Genomic DNA, 19,069 nt, shown 5'->3' with positions numbered 1-19,069 from the left:
AAGAAAATATTCAAAAATTAGAACAAGTATATAAAATGATATACTTAAGGAGCAAAATGACATTCGATGGTAAGAGCATCTGAAAGATAAAACTACATATAACATTAGCAAAAACTGCCTCTTTTAAAAAACATAAATTACTCACTTTAAAAAGTTACACCTCGATATAAATAAATTAAGAATAGTACTTAGAACTGTAGAAGAAAAACGTACACTCAAAGATGCAATTAAAGAAAGACATTAGAAAATGGTTGGACAAACCGTGAAAAACCTAGAAATGTTGCATAATATAATATTAGAGGGAATGATAGAGGGAAAGAATTGTAGGACGTCCTTGAACTCTTATATACGAAAAAATAAATGTGATGCAAAGTTAACATTTTTAAGAAACTTAAAGAAAAAGCGAGCAACCGCACAGTGGGACCAAACGCTGATTTAGCCGGCCAAAAGTACCATTTTTAAATCAACTAATAAAAATTTTTTTTTTAGCAAATTTTTTTTATTATATCCTTATAAGGTCATGTACAAAAATTCAAGGCCAAAAATTGATATAGTAATGGTTGGGTGCTATTTAAATATCAAAANAACCGTTTAGATAACTTTAATTGTTTATTCTCAATGTATAATATGTGTATAATAGACATTTATTAAATAAGGTATCTCACCAAGTTTTGACATCTTTAATTATTTTTCACCCAGAAAATACTTTGTGTAACTGTTTATTTTTTACGATTTTCAAACCTGACAAAGGGAATTGAGAAAAGGATAGAAAAAACGAAGTCATTTAACATTAAATATTAGTAATAGGCTTAACACTAAAAAGTTCATACTAGTATGTAACTTTTTCAATGACAATTACTACACATTAATGAGCTCCTATAATTGTACAAAATAACTCAAGTAGTAATATTACCTACTCTATATAACCTCATTGGTACCACTTTATTATAAGTGAATCATAATTTTACTTGGAGAACGAGAAATTATGAAAATATCTTTATTGTTGAATAAATATTGATGACATCTAATTAACATACATTCAATAACCATTCTTATTAACTAGAATTCTTTGTGTGATTATTGAAGAATGTATATCTATATTCTAGATAATATAAATACTTATTAAGTATTACTTATGCTTGAACAAATTATAGAATACAAGGAAATAGTTGGTAACAACCTTTGATTTTAATCTTGGCCATTCTAATTTAAATATGTTATAATAAATTATTTAATTTGATTTACGAAGAAAATCTATAATTTTATTGGATGGCTACATTTTTTTTTATTTTTTAAATAATAAGGATAGCCTAATTGAATACTAATACATGATTTATCTAAAAATAGTTATGAACATTATAATCATTAAAGAAAAATGTTTGATCAATTTAGATAAAAGTATAATAAAGACAAAATATAATATTAATTATATGTATTATTTGAAAAGCTTGAGGATTTATCCATGTTTGCAGTTGATTGCTGACGTTTCAGACTCATTGCAGAGTCCATCTTCGGAGCGATAGTTACTGCTCGGTGGCTGAAACTATACTGGCAGCTTATCTTGTTATCAGTCTGTTTTTATATGTTGGTTGTTTATCATATCAGTTGTTTACCGTATTGATTGTTTATCATATCTGTGTATGACTCATGTTGTTTACGGTATCTTGTTTTTGTTGACGACCTTGTTTTTGATTATTGTTGTTGTTTTTGACATACTTGGCATTTTGGTCTTCCTTTTCTGCACCGACAGATTTCCATTACGTTGATAGTAACTTTTTCTTGTATTGAACTGTTTTCAGTTAAGAGCACGGTATTTCATATACTCCGGATGTTTGCATCTCTGGTAGCTAGTACACAACAGATACCGTAAACAACATGAGTCATAAACAGATATGATAAACAACCAATACGGTAAACAACTGATATGATAAACAACCAACATATAAAAACAGACTGATAACAAGATAAGCTGCTAATACAGTTTCAGCCACCGAGCAGTAACTATCGCTCCGAAGATGGACTCTGCAATGAGTCTGAAACGTCAGCAATCAACTGCAAACATGGATCAAATCCTCAAGCTTTTCAAATAATATGACAATCCATGAAAGTTTCAACACATTTATTATATGTGTTATGTATCATTTTATAAGTGTTGTTTAAAACTAAAAGTTTTAATTCCTTGACTTTTTGGAATGAGTGCTTATAATAAAATACTGACAAGTAACATTAGTAAAAATATTATACAAAACTAACCAAATAATCATTATTATATTATTATTTTTATTATATAATCATCATGTTCAGTAAATTTATTAATAGATTGAAAGACAATAACAATAAATTAATAAATTTAACAGTTATTTTACTGAAATGATTTTGGTGAAAATTATTAAAAGAATATATATGCAACTGCTTTTCACTTAGTAAATTATACCTTCATATTCTACGATTATAAAAATAGGATTATTCCAAACTTGTATAATTGTACATAAATTAAGTGTAAATTACAATTATAGTATATATATATACTATAATATAGAATGATATTAAACATATATTATTTATATTTGAAATTTTGCACTCAGAAACGTTTTCTGAATGACCTTATAAAGTTATATTCAACACAGTATTAATAAAAAAAACTACTAATTTAATTACACATACTCACATTATCAGACTACTAAATAAATAAACATCTGGATCTTCAACGTCAATGAAGGTAACATTAAAATCGAAAAATGTATATGCAATTTTTTAGTAATTTTTGTGGTTTTTTTTTTTTTTTTTGAGATAAATATTTTTATACTTTTTAGTTATAATTATATTTTAAACATATTTTTAAGATTAAATCTGCATCTTATACATATTTATATAACTAATCATAGCTATTGATTTAGTTTATTTAAAATATTTCACATTCTGTTAGCAACAACCTATTTGTCAAAGATTGTTTATACATGTTTATATATTTTCTTATATCTATATTAATTGTGTACATTTGAATTTATTTCATTCAATGATGACAGCAAATGGTATATTGAGTTACACCGGTAAATATATGTATTAATGATAAGTACTTATAACTTAGCTTAAAGTTAAAGTAAATTAATGAATATAATTTTTTAAGAACTTAATTCAGCAAATATTAAGTAAATATATTTTACAATAAAATTGTCTCTGTACATTCAATAAATAAAATAAAACTTGTTAGCAGTCAATACTAATAATTTTTTAATGTTAAGATTGTTGTAAAAAATTGGAAAAAATAGCTTTAAGGCGAAAAATCTATGGATCCGAATCTAGATATAAATTGCACAAAAATGTAAGAAAAATAATCACTAAAATTATACAACAACTCAAATTCTATTTAGTATACTAACGACTCATGATTTTAATGTATTTTAAATCATAAATCGATTAATAAATCGTGATTTATCGTGATACCATTCATTTTAATATTTCCTCTAAAGTCATAATTGGTAGCATATTTGAAATATGTTTAAGACATCAACTAAACATAATGAATCCAAAGACAATGTAGTCAAAATTGCAAAAAATGTATTTGAAAAAATTCCATTCGTGTGTGGTTCTTCGGCAAGTAAAAGTCATCATATAGGTGCAAATATCCAAACAGCATTGTCAATGGTTAAGGTAAAGCTAATGTTATTAAAAAAATTACAACCAAAGAAATCATTAAACAACCAATTTGATAGATGGGTTTTAAAAAAATAACTATAAAATATTTATACATAATATAACTTGATAACAAATACTAAATGTTTAAAATTCAGCAATTTCGGGAACGTATGGATGATAACATCATGTTGACCATGTCCAGATATTATGAAACAGAATCAGAATTTTTATTTAAAAAAAACAATAAAGGATCTTGTGGTTCAGAGGAATACAGTGATTGTTCATCATATTGTCCAGCCTTAAGTGAAAACTGGAAAGAATACCAAGAAGAAGATACTTTTGAAGGAACCACGCGTGATCCCTGGTCTGTAAGACAATCAGATGGATACGATAATAACATCGTTGTGAGTTAATAGAATTAATACCAAGAACTGTTTTTATACATTTTTTAATAAGACTAATCTTCAAGTTCCATAATCGTAAGCTTAAATGATTTCCTAGTTAGAATACTCAAATAGATTAAAGAATAACACTAAAAATATTTTAAAATTTACTTAAGAAAATTATTTGTAGATAAATGATGTATTTAGTGAATATCTTATAAAGTAGCAGTACAGGATGACTTTTTATGTGAAAGCATTTTTATTTTTTAAATATAACAACAATGTTATTGTTCCCAACTAAAATAGATAATAAGAAAAAAACCCAGCACAAGGGGGTCGCGGCATAGTGGTGACGTGGCATAGTTGGATCAAGTATAATGATATCTGACAGTGATTAAAATCACTATCAAAAATAAACGCTTCGATGCAAATTTGTAGATAGTGTTTAATTAAAAAAAATTTGTGGATTACTCCAAAAGCTACATGATCTCCTATTTCCTTATTAATATCCTGAATAAGATAAAGTATGTCGAATGAAAAAGGGATTATTAAAAAATAGTATTTCTCATAGAAAAATTATGTTGATCCACACACTTTTCAATAAGTTATAGCATTATAAAGTTAAAAATGTAAAAAATAAAATCGAGAATTTTCACAAAATAATAGCATTCGGTAGCTATTTTCACCGTGAAGACAAAATAAAGTCCGAAATTTTTTTTTTTGCATAATTAAGTACATTATATTAGCTTTAATTTAAGATATATATAAAAGTGTCAGACTTTCCGGAAAACTTTCAAAATTTAAGTTGAAAAAGTTGTCATTTTGAATCCCCATATGTAGGTAGGTAAAAAGTCAGATTTATAAAAAAAAAACGGTAGCACAGTGGGGTTGAGGCACAGTGTGGACGAGGCATAGATGGGACAAGTATAGATGATATCTGACAGTGATTAAAATCACTATCATAAGAAACGCTTCGATGCAAATCTGTAGATAGTGTTTCCTTTAGAGAAATTGGTGAAATATTTTAAAAGCAACATGAACTCTTATTTCTTTAATTATATCCTGATTAGTAGTTCTTTGATTTTAAAATATAATATATGAATAAATACTAATTATAGTTTTTAAATTTAGTATGAAATTGTGAGGCCAGCTATGATGTATGGTTCATAGTGTTGGGCGGTTGATAAGAAAATAGAGCAGAGAATAAATGTAGCAGAGATGATAATGCTTAGTTGGATGAGTGGAGTGATTAGAGATGATAGGATAAGGAATGAGCGTATAAGAGGAAGTATAGGTGTTGTGTCAATCGTGGATAAGATGACAGAAAATAGACTTAGATTGTTTAGTCATGGTATGAGGAAAGAAGAATCGAAAGCTGTAAGAACAGTTATAGAAATGAATGTTGAAGGAAGAAGAGATAGAGGAAGACCAAAAAAGAGATGGAGGGATGCTATTGAATGCGATTTGAGGACAGCTGATGTGAGCGTAGAAGATGTGGGAGATCGTGACAAGTGGAATCTTAGGATAAGGGTGGCCGACCCCAAGTAGATGGGATTAAGGCAAAGAAAAAGAAAAAGATTACCAGAAATTCCAGTGGCAATTGACATAATATGATTGTTGTTTGAGAATGTACAATTTAGCGTTTAGTTGGGTTTAAACAATATAGTGTCAAATCAATTACCTACTCTATCGGCTGTATCTTAATATACACTACACTTAAATGATACTATAAATAAATAAACTCACATATATACATTTATATGCATTTATAACATTGTGTCTAATGTATAACATGATAAAAAGTAACCGTAAATGAAAAAATGGAATATTAATTTTAGTACTCATATTAAATGTAATGTAACTCAAAAAATATTTGTTTAAATGCAAAAATATATGATAATTTTTTTGTTTATAATTGTCTTTTAAACAACTTTTGTACGAAACTTTTTTTTTAAGTTAAATATTTTTTGAGAAAATTAAAAAAGCTCATATTTTTGAACTTTTGCGAGGCTGTAAAAAAAAAGCTCAATTTCAATCAAGGAGGACTATAAGTATGTCATTATACATATTTTAATTCAACTATTAATAAAACAAAAACGGTAGCACAGTGAGGTCGCGGCATAGTGGAGACATTGCATAGTAGGGTCCAGTATAGATTTAATCTGACAGTGATTAAAATCACTATCATAAGAAACGCTTCGATGCAAATCTGTAGATAGTGTTTAATTTTAAAAAATTGATGGATAATTGCAAAAGCAACATCAACTTCTATTAAAATAAAATACAAAACCCATAATTATCATACAAAAATAGTATATTTTTCAATATGGTAGCCATTTGCGTATAGAAGATAGATCGTCGGGACAAATTTTTTTTTTTCATTTTGTAGTACATAAAATAAGCTTTAATTTTATATATGTTTAAAGGACGCAGTATTTCCGGAACATTTTCAAAAATTAAGTTGAAAAAGTTATTTTTTGTAAAAAAGTTACTATTTTAAATCCTCCCAGTGAGCAGAATAAGTGTTAGATTTTCAAAAAAAATTATATCAAATGAAAGGGAAATATCTAAGGTTTCAATACAAAAAAATATTATTTTTATTTGTTCATTTTTGAAAAAGTTATGGCAGTTTTAAGTACAAAAAACATCCCGATAAAATGTAATTTTTATCGCAAACTTTACATTATTTTTTAAATTTTCGACAGCCATTTGCACATAGAAGATAAGATGTCGGGACAAATTTTTTTTTTTCATTTGATAGTATATAACATAACCTTTGANGTCGGGACAAATTTTTTTTTTTGATTTTATAGTACATAAAATAAGCTTTAATTTGATATATGTTTAAAGGACGCAGTATTTCCGGAACATTTTCAAAAGTTCAGTTGAAAAAAATTTATGTTTTTTACAATATTTTAAGTTTTGAACGCCCCCTATATAAGGAGAAATTGTCCAATTTTAATAAAAAGTATGTCAAATGAAAGATGTACTTATAATGTATTTAGAAAAAAAAAATTTGTGCTGATATATACATTTTTCAAAAAGTTATAGCATTTTTAAGTTGAAAATTTAAAATCGAAAATTTTAACACAAAAATAGTGTTTTTTTAACTACGGCAGCCGTTTAAATGTAGAAAAAAAAAATTAATGAAACTTAAAAAACGGTAGCACAGTGGGGTCACGGCATAGTGGAGACATTGCATAGTTGGATCCAGTATAGATTTAATCTGACAGTGATTAAAATCACTATCATAAGAAACGCTTCGATGCAAATCTGTAGATAGTGTTTAATTTTAAAAAATTGATGGATAATTGCAAAAGCAACATCAACTTCTATTAAAATAAAATACAAAACCCATAATTATCATACAAAAATAGTATATTTTTCAATATGGTAGCCATTTGCGTATAGAAGATAGATCGTCGGGACAAATTTTTTTTTTTCATTTTGTAGTACATAAAATAAGCTTTAATTTTATATATGTTTAAAGGACGCAGTATTTCCGGAACATTTTCAAAAATTAAGTTGAAAAAGTTATTTTTTGTAAAAAAGTTACTATTTTAAATCCTCCCAGTGAGCAGAATAAGTGTTAGATTTTCAAAAAAAATTATATCAAATGAAAGGGAAATATCTAAGGTTTCAATACAAAAAAATATTATTTTTATTTGTTCATTTTTGAAAAAGTTATGGCAGTTTTAAGTACAAAAAACATCCCGATAAAATGTAATTTTTATCGCAAACATTACATTTTTTTTTAAATTTTCGACAGCCATTTGCACATAGAAGATAAGATGTCGGGACAAATTTTTTTTTTTCATTTGATAGTATATAACATAACCTTTGATTTGATATATGTTTAAAGGACGCAGTATTTCCGGAACATTTTCAAAAGTTCAGTTGAAAAAGATCTATGTTTTTTACAATATTTTAAGTTTTGAACGCCCCCTATATAAGGGGAAATTGTCCAATTTTAATAAAAAGTATGTCAAATGAAAGATGTACTTATAATGTATTTAGAAAAAAAAAATTTGTGCTGATATATACATTTTTCAAAAAGTTATAGCATTTTTAAGTTGAAAATTTAAAATCGAAAATCGAAAATTTTAACACAAAAATAGTGTTTTTTTAACTACGGCAGCCGTTTAAATGTAGAAAAAAAAGTGTCGGGACAAATTTTTTTTTTTCATTTTGTAGTACATAAAATAAGCTTTAATTTGATATATGTTTAAAGGACGCAGTATTTCCGGAACATTTTCAAAAATTAAGTTGAAAAAATTAGTTTTTGTAAAAAAGTTGCCATTTTAAATCCCCCCCCAATGAGCAGGTTAAGTGATAGATTTTCAAAAAAATGATATCAAATGAAAGGTAAATATCTAAGGTTTTAGTATAAAAAAAAATTATGTTGATTTGTTGATTTTTCAAAAAGTTATGGAAGTTTTAAGAAAAAAAAGTGAAAAAATTTCGAAAATTAGCGATTTTTAAATTTGTAATTTTTTTGGATATTTCCCCCATTTACGGGGAACGAGGGAATTTTTTTCAATTTTTAAGGGTAATGTCTTCAACTAGATACGATTTATGATCTTTTGACATATTATTCATCAATATCGGTTCAGTGAGATCTGAGATTGAGCGTATACAGACACAAAAAAACAAAAAAAAACACATCATAGTAAAATTAATAACTTCTCAGCTTCGCATCGAAGCTAAAATATACCAAATGATAGGTAAAGACATCATGCATTTATAAAAAAAAAATTTATATTAATCCATACATCTTTCAAAAAGTTATAGCATTATAAAGTTAAAAATATAAAAGAGAATTTTTTTACAAAAATCGTATTTTTTTTATTAACTTTGATGTCTGCTTTCACCATGAAGATAAAATAAAGTTCGAAATTTTTTTTTACTATGATGAAGTATATTACATTAGCTTTAATTTAAGATATATATAAAAGTGTCAGACTTTCCAGAACACTTTCAATAGTTAAGTTGAAAAAGTTCTACTTTCTACGTGCATTTTTTAGATTTGAACCCCCCTCGTATATAGGGAAATGATCCGATTTAAAAAAACAGTATTTCGAATGAAAGATGTATATAAATACTACTTCTCATGAAAAAAATGTATTGATCCATACATTTTTCAAAAAGTTATAGCATAATAAAGTTAAAAGTGTAAAATGCAAAATCGAAAATTTTCACACAAAAATAGCATTTGGTAGCCATTTTCACCGTGAAGATAAAATAAAGTCCGAAATTTTTTTTTTTTCATGATAAAGTACATTACATTAACTTTAATTTAAAATATATATAAAAGTGTCAGACCTTCCGGAACACTTTCAAAATTTAAGATGAAAAAGTTTATTTTTTGTGAAAAAGTTGTCATTTTAAATCTCCTCCTGTGGGCAGACAAAGGGTCAAATTTACAAAAAAAATATACCAAATGATAGATAAAGACATCAAGCATCTATAAAAAAAAAGTTATATTGATTTGTTTATTTTTGAAAAAGTTATGTTTTAAGAAAAAAAAAATTTTTTAAATTTCAAAAAATAGCGATTTTTTAATTTGTAATTTTTTGGAGATTTTCCCCATTTACGGGGAACGAGGGAAGTTTTTTCAATTTTTGAGGGTAATGTCTTTGACTAGATACAATTTGTGATCTTTTGACGTATCGTTGAAAGAAATTGGTTCGGTGAGAGCTGAGAAAAAGTGGTAACAGACACAAAAAAAAAAAACACATCTTAGTAAAACCAATACCTTCTCAGCTTCGCATCGAAGCTAAAAGCATAAAAATTGATTTAGCTTAGAAAGTAATACGGAAAAAATTTAAATTTAAATTCTTTTATTTTCGACTTCCCTTACCCACCTAATTTTATCCCTCTTATACGCTTAATGTTGCAATTTTGTTAACACTCTTAGTAACACAAATATTTTTTTTATCCCATGTAAAATTTAATTTCATTGTAGTGTTCTCACGAAAAAATTTCTTGTAACTGTTCAGCCCGGCCAATGGAAAGCTATCAAAAAGTAATGGCTCCATACGTAAAGAAATTTATACAAAAACAAAAACTGCATGTCGATCAAAATCCATTTATTAAAGAAAAAACCGTTCAACATTATGAATTGTTATCCAAACGCGTACAAGAACTTAAACAAACTATGATAGCAACGAATATAGAATTGTTAGAACAAACAAAGTAGATATTTACTCTATTTATGTATTAAAACTTTTTGATTTTAAAATATAGGTAAAAGAGCTAAATTCATAATAATTTTAAAAAGTAACGAAACTTTTGAGTCATACCCTCAACTTATCCTCCCATTTTTGTAAAATTGTTATCAATTCATAATTGAACCCTCTCGTGCCCTGTCCAATTACAAGTGTGCAATAAAATAAACAATGTATAGCGCCCCATAATCGTTAATATTGTTAGAAGATACTCAAAATTATATGAACAATACACCCGACAACAAGACGTTAACATAGCTTCTCAATTACTGGAAGTCGAAGACAAAATAAACGATTTGATAGCCCAAGTTGAACAGGCCGTAGATATGTACAAAGAGGTAATCAAATATGTTTTTGATAGAAAATAACGATAATTTCAATTACTCTAATAATTCAACAGCGTCCATAATGTATCTAATTGATTATCTCTTTCCCTTGCTTACTCAAACACACAGATACAGACGGCATTTTTACATTTTTAGGGATTTTTATTTAAAATTTAAGATATTGAGAAAAAGTATATAAAAGGCAGCATCTATAAGATCTATAATTTCGTCTATAGCGGCAAAATACCTTTAGTCAGCCCTGTCTACGTGTACTGTACTATTCGTGATTTGTCATAATCAATATTTTGAAATACTAAAACAATGTCACGTAAAATCATATTATAATTATATAAATTGTTAAATAGTTTATATAATAAATAATTTTATAATTTGTTATCTGTACTGTTTCAAAAATAAGTATCTAGTTTATCTAATGATAAAAAATTTGCCACCGTTGTTACTAATAGACAACTAAGCGAACGCTGATTTCGATGAAGACAATTCTTTGCTCCTTCTAAATTCCTAGAACTTTTTTCATATTTTATGACACATTGCCGTCACCAATGATAAAATCTCTTATTTGTCAATCATTGGCAATTGTGTTGCCTACAACTACTACTCTGTAACATCTATTTAAGAATATCTAAAAACGCATTTAAGTAGACACAAAACGCAATTTATCTGGTTGTGTTAATTACATAGAAAAAAATGAACGTTATAAATTGAAAAGGGCGCTCCATTAATTTATCAACACTACTTTTTAGAATTATGATACATTTTGAATATGAATAAAATGGTTCTTTTTAAAACACCACAATTTTTGGAATCACTAAAATCTTAAACTCCGATTGAAAGATATTATTCATAATTTACGTTTAATCAATTTGACCTTACCATGTGTTTATTTAAAACCATATTTTAAACTAAACATTTTTTGGTATTTTTTTTTCATAAAATCATAGTTACCTACAATAATTTTTAACTTAAGTTGTATTTGTTGTTTAATAAAAAGATTTTTCAGGGAACTGCATTATTGGCTATACAAAAGTCAAATGATGAAACATCATCTACATATTTGCTAGCTCTTGCTAATGCTGATAATGAAACAAAACCAAAGGAAACTAATGCCGTTCGTTTATCTAAGCTCTTAAAAAGAATTCAATTTTTTCAAGAAAAACTAAAAACTGGTTATTATTGTAAAAACTTCTCTGAAATAGTAGAATAAATATATGTATTTCTTTTTTTTTTTTCACTTTGTATGGACTATAAAAGGGTCATTTCAGCCTTCTCCGATGAAGAGGTTTTTTAATCTTAAGTACTTAAAAGTGGATTTTAAAAAAACCATTGTCAATAATATGTTGACAATTTTAATTGAAATGTTTCAAATCAATTATAATATTTCTCTATCTTAAAAATATAATGTATTTTATAAAATATTTCTTTATTTTTGGAATTTAAAAGTAATACAACAAAAAACTTGCAACATTAACATTTTTATTTCAATTGTCATATGGAAGGTAATTCATAAATTAAATACAATTTGTCATGATAGCAAAAGTATTTCAATACGCTTTAACATACCAAAAACAATTTTTGTATAAATGGTTAATAAAATGCAATGGTAGAAAAAAAATTTGTAGAATAGTTTCACATTCCACAATTTCATATAGTTTAACTTACTACATAAAATAAAAACTAAATATAAGTAAAACTTAATTGACAAATATAACAAATGAACACATTTAAGTTGTACAATTTTTTACACAGATTTTTAATTCTCGCTAAAATTCCAATTATAAACTGGTGCATATCCAAGAATATATTTAATGCACATATAGATAATTTTTAATGTGTACCAAACAAAAATCCAAAAAGAGAAGCTATTCAATTGCATAATTAATGTTATGATAAAAAGCACCCAAAATATTCTAAAATAGGAAGCTAATGGTCTAAAACTTATAGTTGGAGGAATAACTTTTGGAGTTCTCACTTTTCTTCCTGATCCATCCTGTCTAGGTTCATATATATAAATTTTCATTGGTGGTCTTATGATAGCTTGGCGTAAAACACCAGCAATAACACTTTCTGATATACACATATTAATTATAAATGGATACCACTGAAATAATATAAAATATTAACTTGTCTCTTAAATGTACTGTAAATTTTTATGTAAAAAATCAATTTAACTATAAAATTACACTACAAAATTATACTTAAAATTAAATTGTGTTTATACCTATTTTAAGTTTATATAAGTTATATACATAAATTCTATACTTAAATTTATTCATTTTTATTTTTAATTAGTAATTAGTTTATAAAACTAATACATTCCAATTTTTGTTAAATAACATATTATTTAAGATGTTTATTATAAATGTGTGTATATTCTTTTCAATATTTTGTTTAACTTTGTAATATAATTTACTTATAATAATTTTTTTTGGTAATCAAATAAAATTTTGAACATTAAATAAACTTGAGTTTGTTTTTAATAAGCTTTATATGACCATTATTAAATTAGAAATATTTATGTAATTTAATTAACCTATTAAATACTTATAAGAATAAAACTGAAATCAAAAGATAATTTTGTTAAAACTTAATGAGAAATATTTTTTACATCAAGTAAAATAATAAATAAATACTAAATAATAAATTATTTAAAAGTAAAAAGTATATAATCAATGAGGTTTACTCACATAACGTTCTACAGCATTCCTCAAATAAATACTCAATTTCACTAAATAATTGTTTTCATATGATAATGTATCAAGAAAATCCGGATCAATTTCCCATTCTATTGAACGATTTATTTTTTTAGATGGCGAAATCTAATAAAAACATAAATGTTAGTAATATTACAGGTTTAATTATTTTGATAATCCTAATTCAACTTACATATTCAAGTGATGTAGCAGATGACTGACTAGCAAATGATACATTTAGAGATTGCTGACTTTGATTTAGATTTAAACTAGACACTGACCAATTTAATAAATTTTCTGTTATTGGAGTATTCGTTGCATTATTATTCTGAAATAATCAATATTATAATTACAATGATTTAATACATAACTTAAATAAAATTAATTAATAAACACTACAAAAAAATTTTTTTACTAACAATAATTTGTTCCATAAACAGTTTTGAAGACTTAAGATTTGTTTGTATTTCTTCCCACTCTGGCAAAGTAAAATCTGATATTTTGTTTTTTCTAGGAGGCAACATCATATCAAAAAATGATGAATTATTTCTATCTTTTCTATCTTCTTGAAAACGATAAAACTCTTGAGCAACATGTTCCAAAGATTTTTGTAATTTGGTGTGAAACAGTTTATACTAAAATGAAAGTATTAAATTAAATTTATTTAATTCAAAAAAAAAAAATTATTCTAAATAATTAAAGATAGTGCAAAATTATAAATTGTATAAATACTTGATATTAGATTAAAATTGATAATCTATATAAAAAATCATAAAAGTATTATCTATAAGATGTATATTATTTTAGATAACTATTCCTTTTCTATATAAAATAAAAAGAGGGGCGGAATGAAAACACAAATGAAAAATAGAGTGAAAAAATTAAGAACTAACCTCTACCATTCGTTCATCAGAAAACATTGCTTCATATTTGAAATAGGGCCCTTCAGTTTCAACTAAGCTCTCAGATAACAACAAATTCCATGTCTTTTGTTGAGGCTTATTGTTTAAAAAACTATTTTCAATATCAAGGACAATTTTCAATAAATATGGATGAGTAAAAACCTAAAATAATTTGTTGCAACTATAAAATTTAATTCAAAATAGAAAATTATATTTATTTATATTATTTAAACAAATCTTTATTTAGTTTAAATTTAACATTTTTAGATCTTAAGAATAAATTAAAATACTCCACTAAATTTAACTTTAAAGAAAACACAATGAGAATAAAGTAAAAAGTAAGTGAAATTACTTTAAGCAATCGAAATATCATAGCTGAATATCGAGGGGAACAAATATCTATACAATTAAATCTTTTTATAGCACGGTAAAACAATTTTGTATAACATAACAAATTTCTTATGATAAATATCTTCCACTTATCATTCATTTCTTTTTCTGTGATTACTCGTTGTCTAAAAAAATGAAATTTATTAATCATAATTAATAACTGTAAAAGTTATACTTACTGAATTATTGATCCATCATAACGCCATGGTTGTATATAGCTAAGCCAATTTTCTAACAACAAGCGAAATGAGAAATCTTGAGGCCAATGATCCATATAATGTGCTAAATATTGATAAATTTTTACACCGTACCGAGCACTTAACATTCTGAAACAAAAAACATTTTTTTTAATTTATTAAAATAAAAATATCTTCGAATTACAACTGCTATTTGATATCATTGTATCACAATAGGCAGTATAAATAGAGTACTTTTTTTCCCATTAATTATGTAGTGAATATTTTTAAATTATTTACATACTCCAATAAATTGAATATAAAATATTACGTTTCTGTTAACAAAGAAGAACAACACTAATGTTTGTCGTATTATATACATTTCTTTAAACATATTATGTTAAAAAATATATATCAAACATTAAATTTTTATATGAAAATCATTATATATATATACAAGAGCATGTCCAAAAATTAATATATGAAATTATACTATTCTTTTTTAAGGGTTGACCATATTATGGTATAATATATTTTATAGGTATTTAACTAAAATTTTCGTTATAATAGTTATTCAAATAAATTAAGTCAACAAATTTTAAAATATATTTAAGATTCATACAATTTTAAATTATCCAGTGGTTTATGATCTGCACAGTTGGAATAATTATGTAAATGTTTGATAAACAATCTTACAATTTTTGTTAAATCAGATGAAGGAGTCTGAAAAAAATTTGAACAGTATACTATATTAAAAATATCATAAATAGTATTCTAACAATATTTTACAGACATAAACACAAAAAAGTTTCAATGGAAACTTACTGAGCTATAATTGCAACTTAACCAAATATCAGCAAAATAAAAAGCAAGTAATTCACTACGCCATGTAGCTTCAGATGTAAGCACACAAGATGAACTTTCAACGTCACTACTTAACATTTTAAATTTTAAGTCTTTTATGTTGGTAACATCTTTCCTAATGAAGCTGAAAGTTTTACTAAATCAAGAAATAATAAGAATGATTAAAAATTACAAAAAAGTTAATGAATACAAAAATTAAAAACGTTTATTAGATATTTAGTAGTATACTCAAATAAGATTTTACCCTGGACTTGAAAATGGTTTTTGACTTTGCATGGACGATAAAACATTATACTGTAATTGTGGTGGAACCATAGCAGCAGAATTTTCCAAAGGTAAAAAAAAGTTTAGATATTCTAAACATAAATATCTATATAATGACTGTTCATTGGAATCAATAACATTGTTGATAGAATCCAATGAAATTAATTTAAGACCATAAACAGTAAAGTGGAACATATAAAATTCAAAAGAATCTAAAATTTATTATTCAGGAAAAAAAAAATAAACACTTTCGTATATAAAATAATGTATAATAAATAATGCTAAATTTTAAAGTATTTAATAAATAAAAGCTATTGATATAACACCAACTACTGATTTCTGTTATTATAATTAAAACTTATCATAAAAATGAATAGTTAAACCAATAATTGTTTTTTACTTTAGTCTTTAATGTATAATGTGGTCTAAAATTTATGATCAAACCATAAAACATTATTCTCATTGCAATGAAGTGGATTAAAATTTAAATAAATATTTTTTTCATAAATAATATATTACAGTAGCATAAGATAAATAACCCACTATCTTGTTATTTTAAAATTATTAGAAAATAAAAATTGAAAATAATTTTGTACTTACAATACTAGCTGTTTTTATTCTATCTAAAAATTTAGTATTGTACTCTTTATTGTTTCAATAGCACAAATCTATAGTAATACTAAAATTTTTCTAATACCACACAACTCTCTCCAATATTTTTAAGTACTTCACATTATATTAAATCTTGACTATTTTTATTTTATACAGAATACACTTGATCTACTAAACTATCAAATAAAATTTTATACTTCTAATTTTTCACAGTAAAAATAAATTATATAAAATATGCTTAAAATTTAGTCAAAAAATGTAAAAATAGTAAAATATTAAGTTAATTAAAAGTTATGAAGAATTATAAATTGAAATGGAATTGATCTTTACATAACAAATTTTAATTAGATTTTGTTAGCTATGCAAAGTATAAAATTTAAGTTACAAGTACTAAAACAAAATTGTTTTTTTGTACTATCACATTTCCTTAAATATTTATAAGAACATTTATTTAAAGGATACTTAAAAGAAGACCAACTGGTAAACTAGAATCTGAATGTTGTAAAAATCGTAGCCCATAAAATGTTTTTGATGATAATTTTTGAATCCTTCTCGCCAATTCAATCTGATAAAAAAATTGTAATTTTTTTTTTGATAAATTACAAACTATTAAATAAATAAATAAACAAGCTGTACATAGTTTTCAAATAATAATAAATAGTACTACTTACTGGTATATCAGAAAAATTAACATGAAATTTGAATGAGCTATTTGAAAGAAGCATATAACAAAGTTTAAATATAGGTCCTTGACAAGATAGTAGATAATACACTGCTTCTGTTTCCTTACTCATGTATCGCTGGTTTTGTATTATCTGAAAGTATATTTTTTTTAATAGCTCGTTAATGGACAGTAAATAGCATAGTGTTATACAAAATTTTAATATTACTGCTATAGTAGTAATATTGGATTCTATTCATAAACATGTTAGAGAGAAAACAATATCATGTATGTGTCCTTTATCTGTTTATACTTAATGAGTTAATCCACTGAAATATAACTTAAATTGAAATGCTTTGCTCATTACTAAAGAAATTTTTGGATAAAAATATTGTTCAAAAAAACTGTAAAGTTAATGATGAAAGAGAGATGCTATAACTATATACATTGACTTAAAATATTTTAAACAATTTTTATTATTTAATCTAAATCATTAACAGCAAGATCATTAGCCGTTTAATAGTTTTAATATTAGATATAGTGTCTCAGACCTAAATTATTACGCTAATATAATTTGAATTATCATTTTGTAGATATTTTTTTTTTTAAATTACTACATTATATATGTACTGTTTAATATTATTTAGATATAAAAAATGGTATTTTTAACTTCAAAACTATTTTTACAAAAATACATTATTTTGATTATGACATTTTGAAATGACAGTTATAACAAATTTTAAATAAAAAATTACAAATTACCAATACTAAGTTTCTGCATTGAGGTAACAATATTATATAAATTAATAGTTGACATTATTAAAAAAATCATAGAATTACATAAAGTAATAAAGGAGTTATAAATACAAGTAAACTTCGATTAAAAAATTTAAATCTACAAATATCCTCAAAGGAACTAAATTTTTAATTAGTTATACAGTACCAACTTACTCTAATTTTTAATTGATCCAAGCCCAATCCTCTTGCTGAACCCCGTCCTAAAATTTCATATATCTTATCAGTGAATGAATTTTGTAAATCTCTTTCAGACCATTCTTCAATACGGGTAGTTAAAAGCTGACAAGTATCAATTACTGTTAATACTGGTGTCGGTCCTTTTGAAGGTGTAGAAAATGATGAAGAAGAATCTAGAACAATTTAAATAGTATAATACAATTTATGTTTTAAATGTGCGACGAACAAAAATTATACTTCGTGTTGAATTTGATGGGGAATAACAAATAAATGGAGAATTCATGTTTGTAGTCACGTTTTTAAGCTCAAAAATTATTTTTAATATTAAATAAATTAAACACTTAATGATTCATAATTAAAATAATATTTTTTAATTTCACTCACTAATTACAGAACAAAATAATCTATCATAAAATATCAAAAACATGTAACCGTCGCCTCTAGAGTAATGATAAAATTTATCTAGTTAAAAAATATATGGTAAGTTTTAATGATAAGAAAGATCTTTTATATTCTGATAACAACGAAAATGTATAGTGGCATCAATGTTGGTCATTTTGAAAATTTGATAAGATAAACTCGTTGGCCTACCTATTATCTATATATTTTTAATTCATTAAAAATAGAAAGATAGCGCCACTAAAACAATATAATAAAGAAAATTAATTTCCCGGGTATTAATTTGACTAAAATGAACTAAAATGACATAGATGATGCTATAACATATAAGTTCAACAATTTAATAAATCTAGTAAATCTTTCTAAAGACCTCATTTTATTAAGTCATATTATTTAATTTTTAAATTCCAATTTCACAATAAAAGACTCGGATGAAATTATGTTGTCTATAATTTTACCGTTAATTGTCAGTGTTTAAAGTTTCTACTGCGTAATTCTAACCAATCTCGCAAAAAAAGAGGCAATATAAGCCGAAAAACTTGT

General features: G+C 25.0%; 2 protein-coding genes across 2 annotated transcripts; one reads left to right on the top strand and one right to left on the bottom strand.

The window, feature by feature from the left end:
• The first annotated feature begins 2,439 nt into the window (after positions 1-2,439).
• Positions 2,440-11,973, top strand: LOC126897783 (uncharacterized). The gene is made up of 7 exons (XM_050671647.1): positions 2,440-3,050; positions 3,243-3,322; positions 3,505-3,651; positions 3,792-4,040; positions 9,985-10,214; positions 10,452-10,584; positions 11,594-11,973. The coding sequence occupies exons 1-7, from the start codon at positions 3,017-3,019 to the stop codon at positions 11,795-11,797; spliced, it is 1,077 nt and encodes a 358-aa protein (XP_050527604.1). The 5' UTR covers positions 2,440-3,016; the 3' UTR covers positions 11,798-11,973.
• A 185-nt stretch (positions 11,974-12,158) lies between these two features.
• LOC126897782 (sphingomyelin phosphodiesterase 4) lies at positions 12,159-18,574 on the bottom strand. Its single transcript, XM_050671646.1, has 14 exons — positions 18,365-18,574; positions 18,104-18,300; positions 17,163-17,306; positions 16,954-17,056; positions 15,860-16,091; positions 15,577-15,751; positions 15,374-15,474; positions 14,755-14,901; positions 14,538-14,700; positions 14,177-14,347; positions 13,703-13,918; positions 13,477-13,611; positions 13,278-13,409; positions 12,159-12,691 (listed from the first exon to the last, which is right to left on the bottom strand). Exons 1-14 carry the CDS (start codon positions 18,408-18,410, stop codon positions 12,344-12,346), a joined length of 2,310 nt encoding a protein of 769 aa, XP_050527603.1. The 5' UTR covers positions 18,411-18,574; the 3' UTR covers positions 12,159-12,343.
• Between the last annotated feature and the right edge of the window lie 495 nt (positions 18,575-19,069).

Source organism: Daktulosphaira vitifoliae, unplaced genomic scaffold (assembly GCF_025091365.1).
Source record: "Daktulosphaira vitifoliae isolate Bord-2020 unplaced genomic scaffold, ASM2509136v1 Scaffold_2, whole genome shotgun sequence".
In the NCBI taxonomy this organism is placed as follows: Eukaryota; Metazoa; Arthropoda; class Insecta; order Hemiptera; family Phylloxeridae; genus Daktulosphaira; species Daktulosphaira vitifoliae.
The sequence above is the reverse complement of the archived record's forward strand: the minus strand, read 5'-3'. Positions and strand labels throughout refer to the sequence as shown.

What these genes read in the sequence shown, in the direction of transcription:
- LOC126897783 (XM_050671647.1), top strand. Translation starts at nt 3,017, where the DNA reads ATGATGACAGCAAATGGTATATTGAGTTACACCG. An exon ending in GAATTGTTAGAACAAACAAA is followed by an intron (nt 10,215 to 10,451) that starts GTAGATATTTAC and finishes TAATATTGTTAG; the next exon opens with AAGATACTCAAAATTATATG. An exon ending in CCGTAGATATGTACAAAGAG is followed by an intron (nt 10,585 to 11,593) that starts GTAATCAAATAT and finishes AAGATTTTTCAG; the next exon opens with GGAACTGCATTATTGGCTAT.
- LOC126897782 (XM_050671646.1), bottom strand. Translation starts at nt 18,410, where the DNA reads ATGAATTCTCCATTTATTTGTTATTCCCCATCAAATTCAACACGAA. An exon ending in ACCAGTTGGTCTTCTTTTAA is followed by an intron (nt 16,092 to 16,953) that starts GTATCCTTTAAA and finishes AATAAATTTTAG; the next exon opens with ATTCTTTTGAATTTTATATG. An exon ending in GGAATGCTGTAGAACGTTAT is followed by an intron (nt 12,692 to 13,277) that starts GTGAGTAAACCT and finishes ATATTATTTCAG; the next exon opens with TGGTATCCATTTATAATTAA.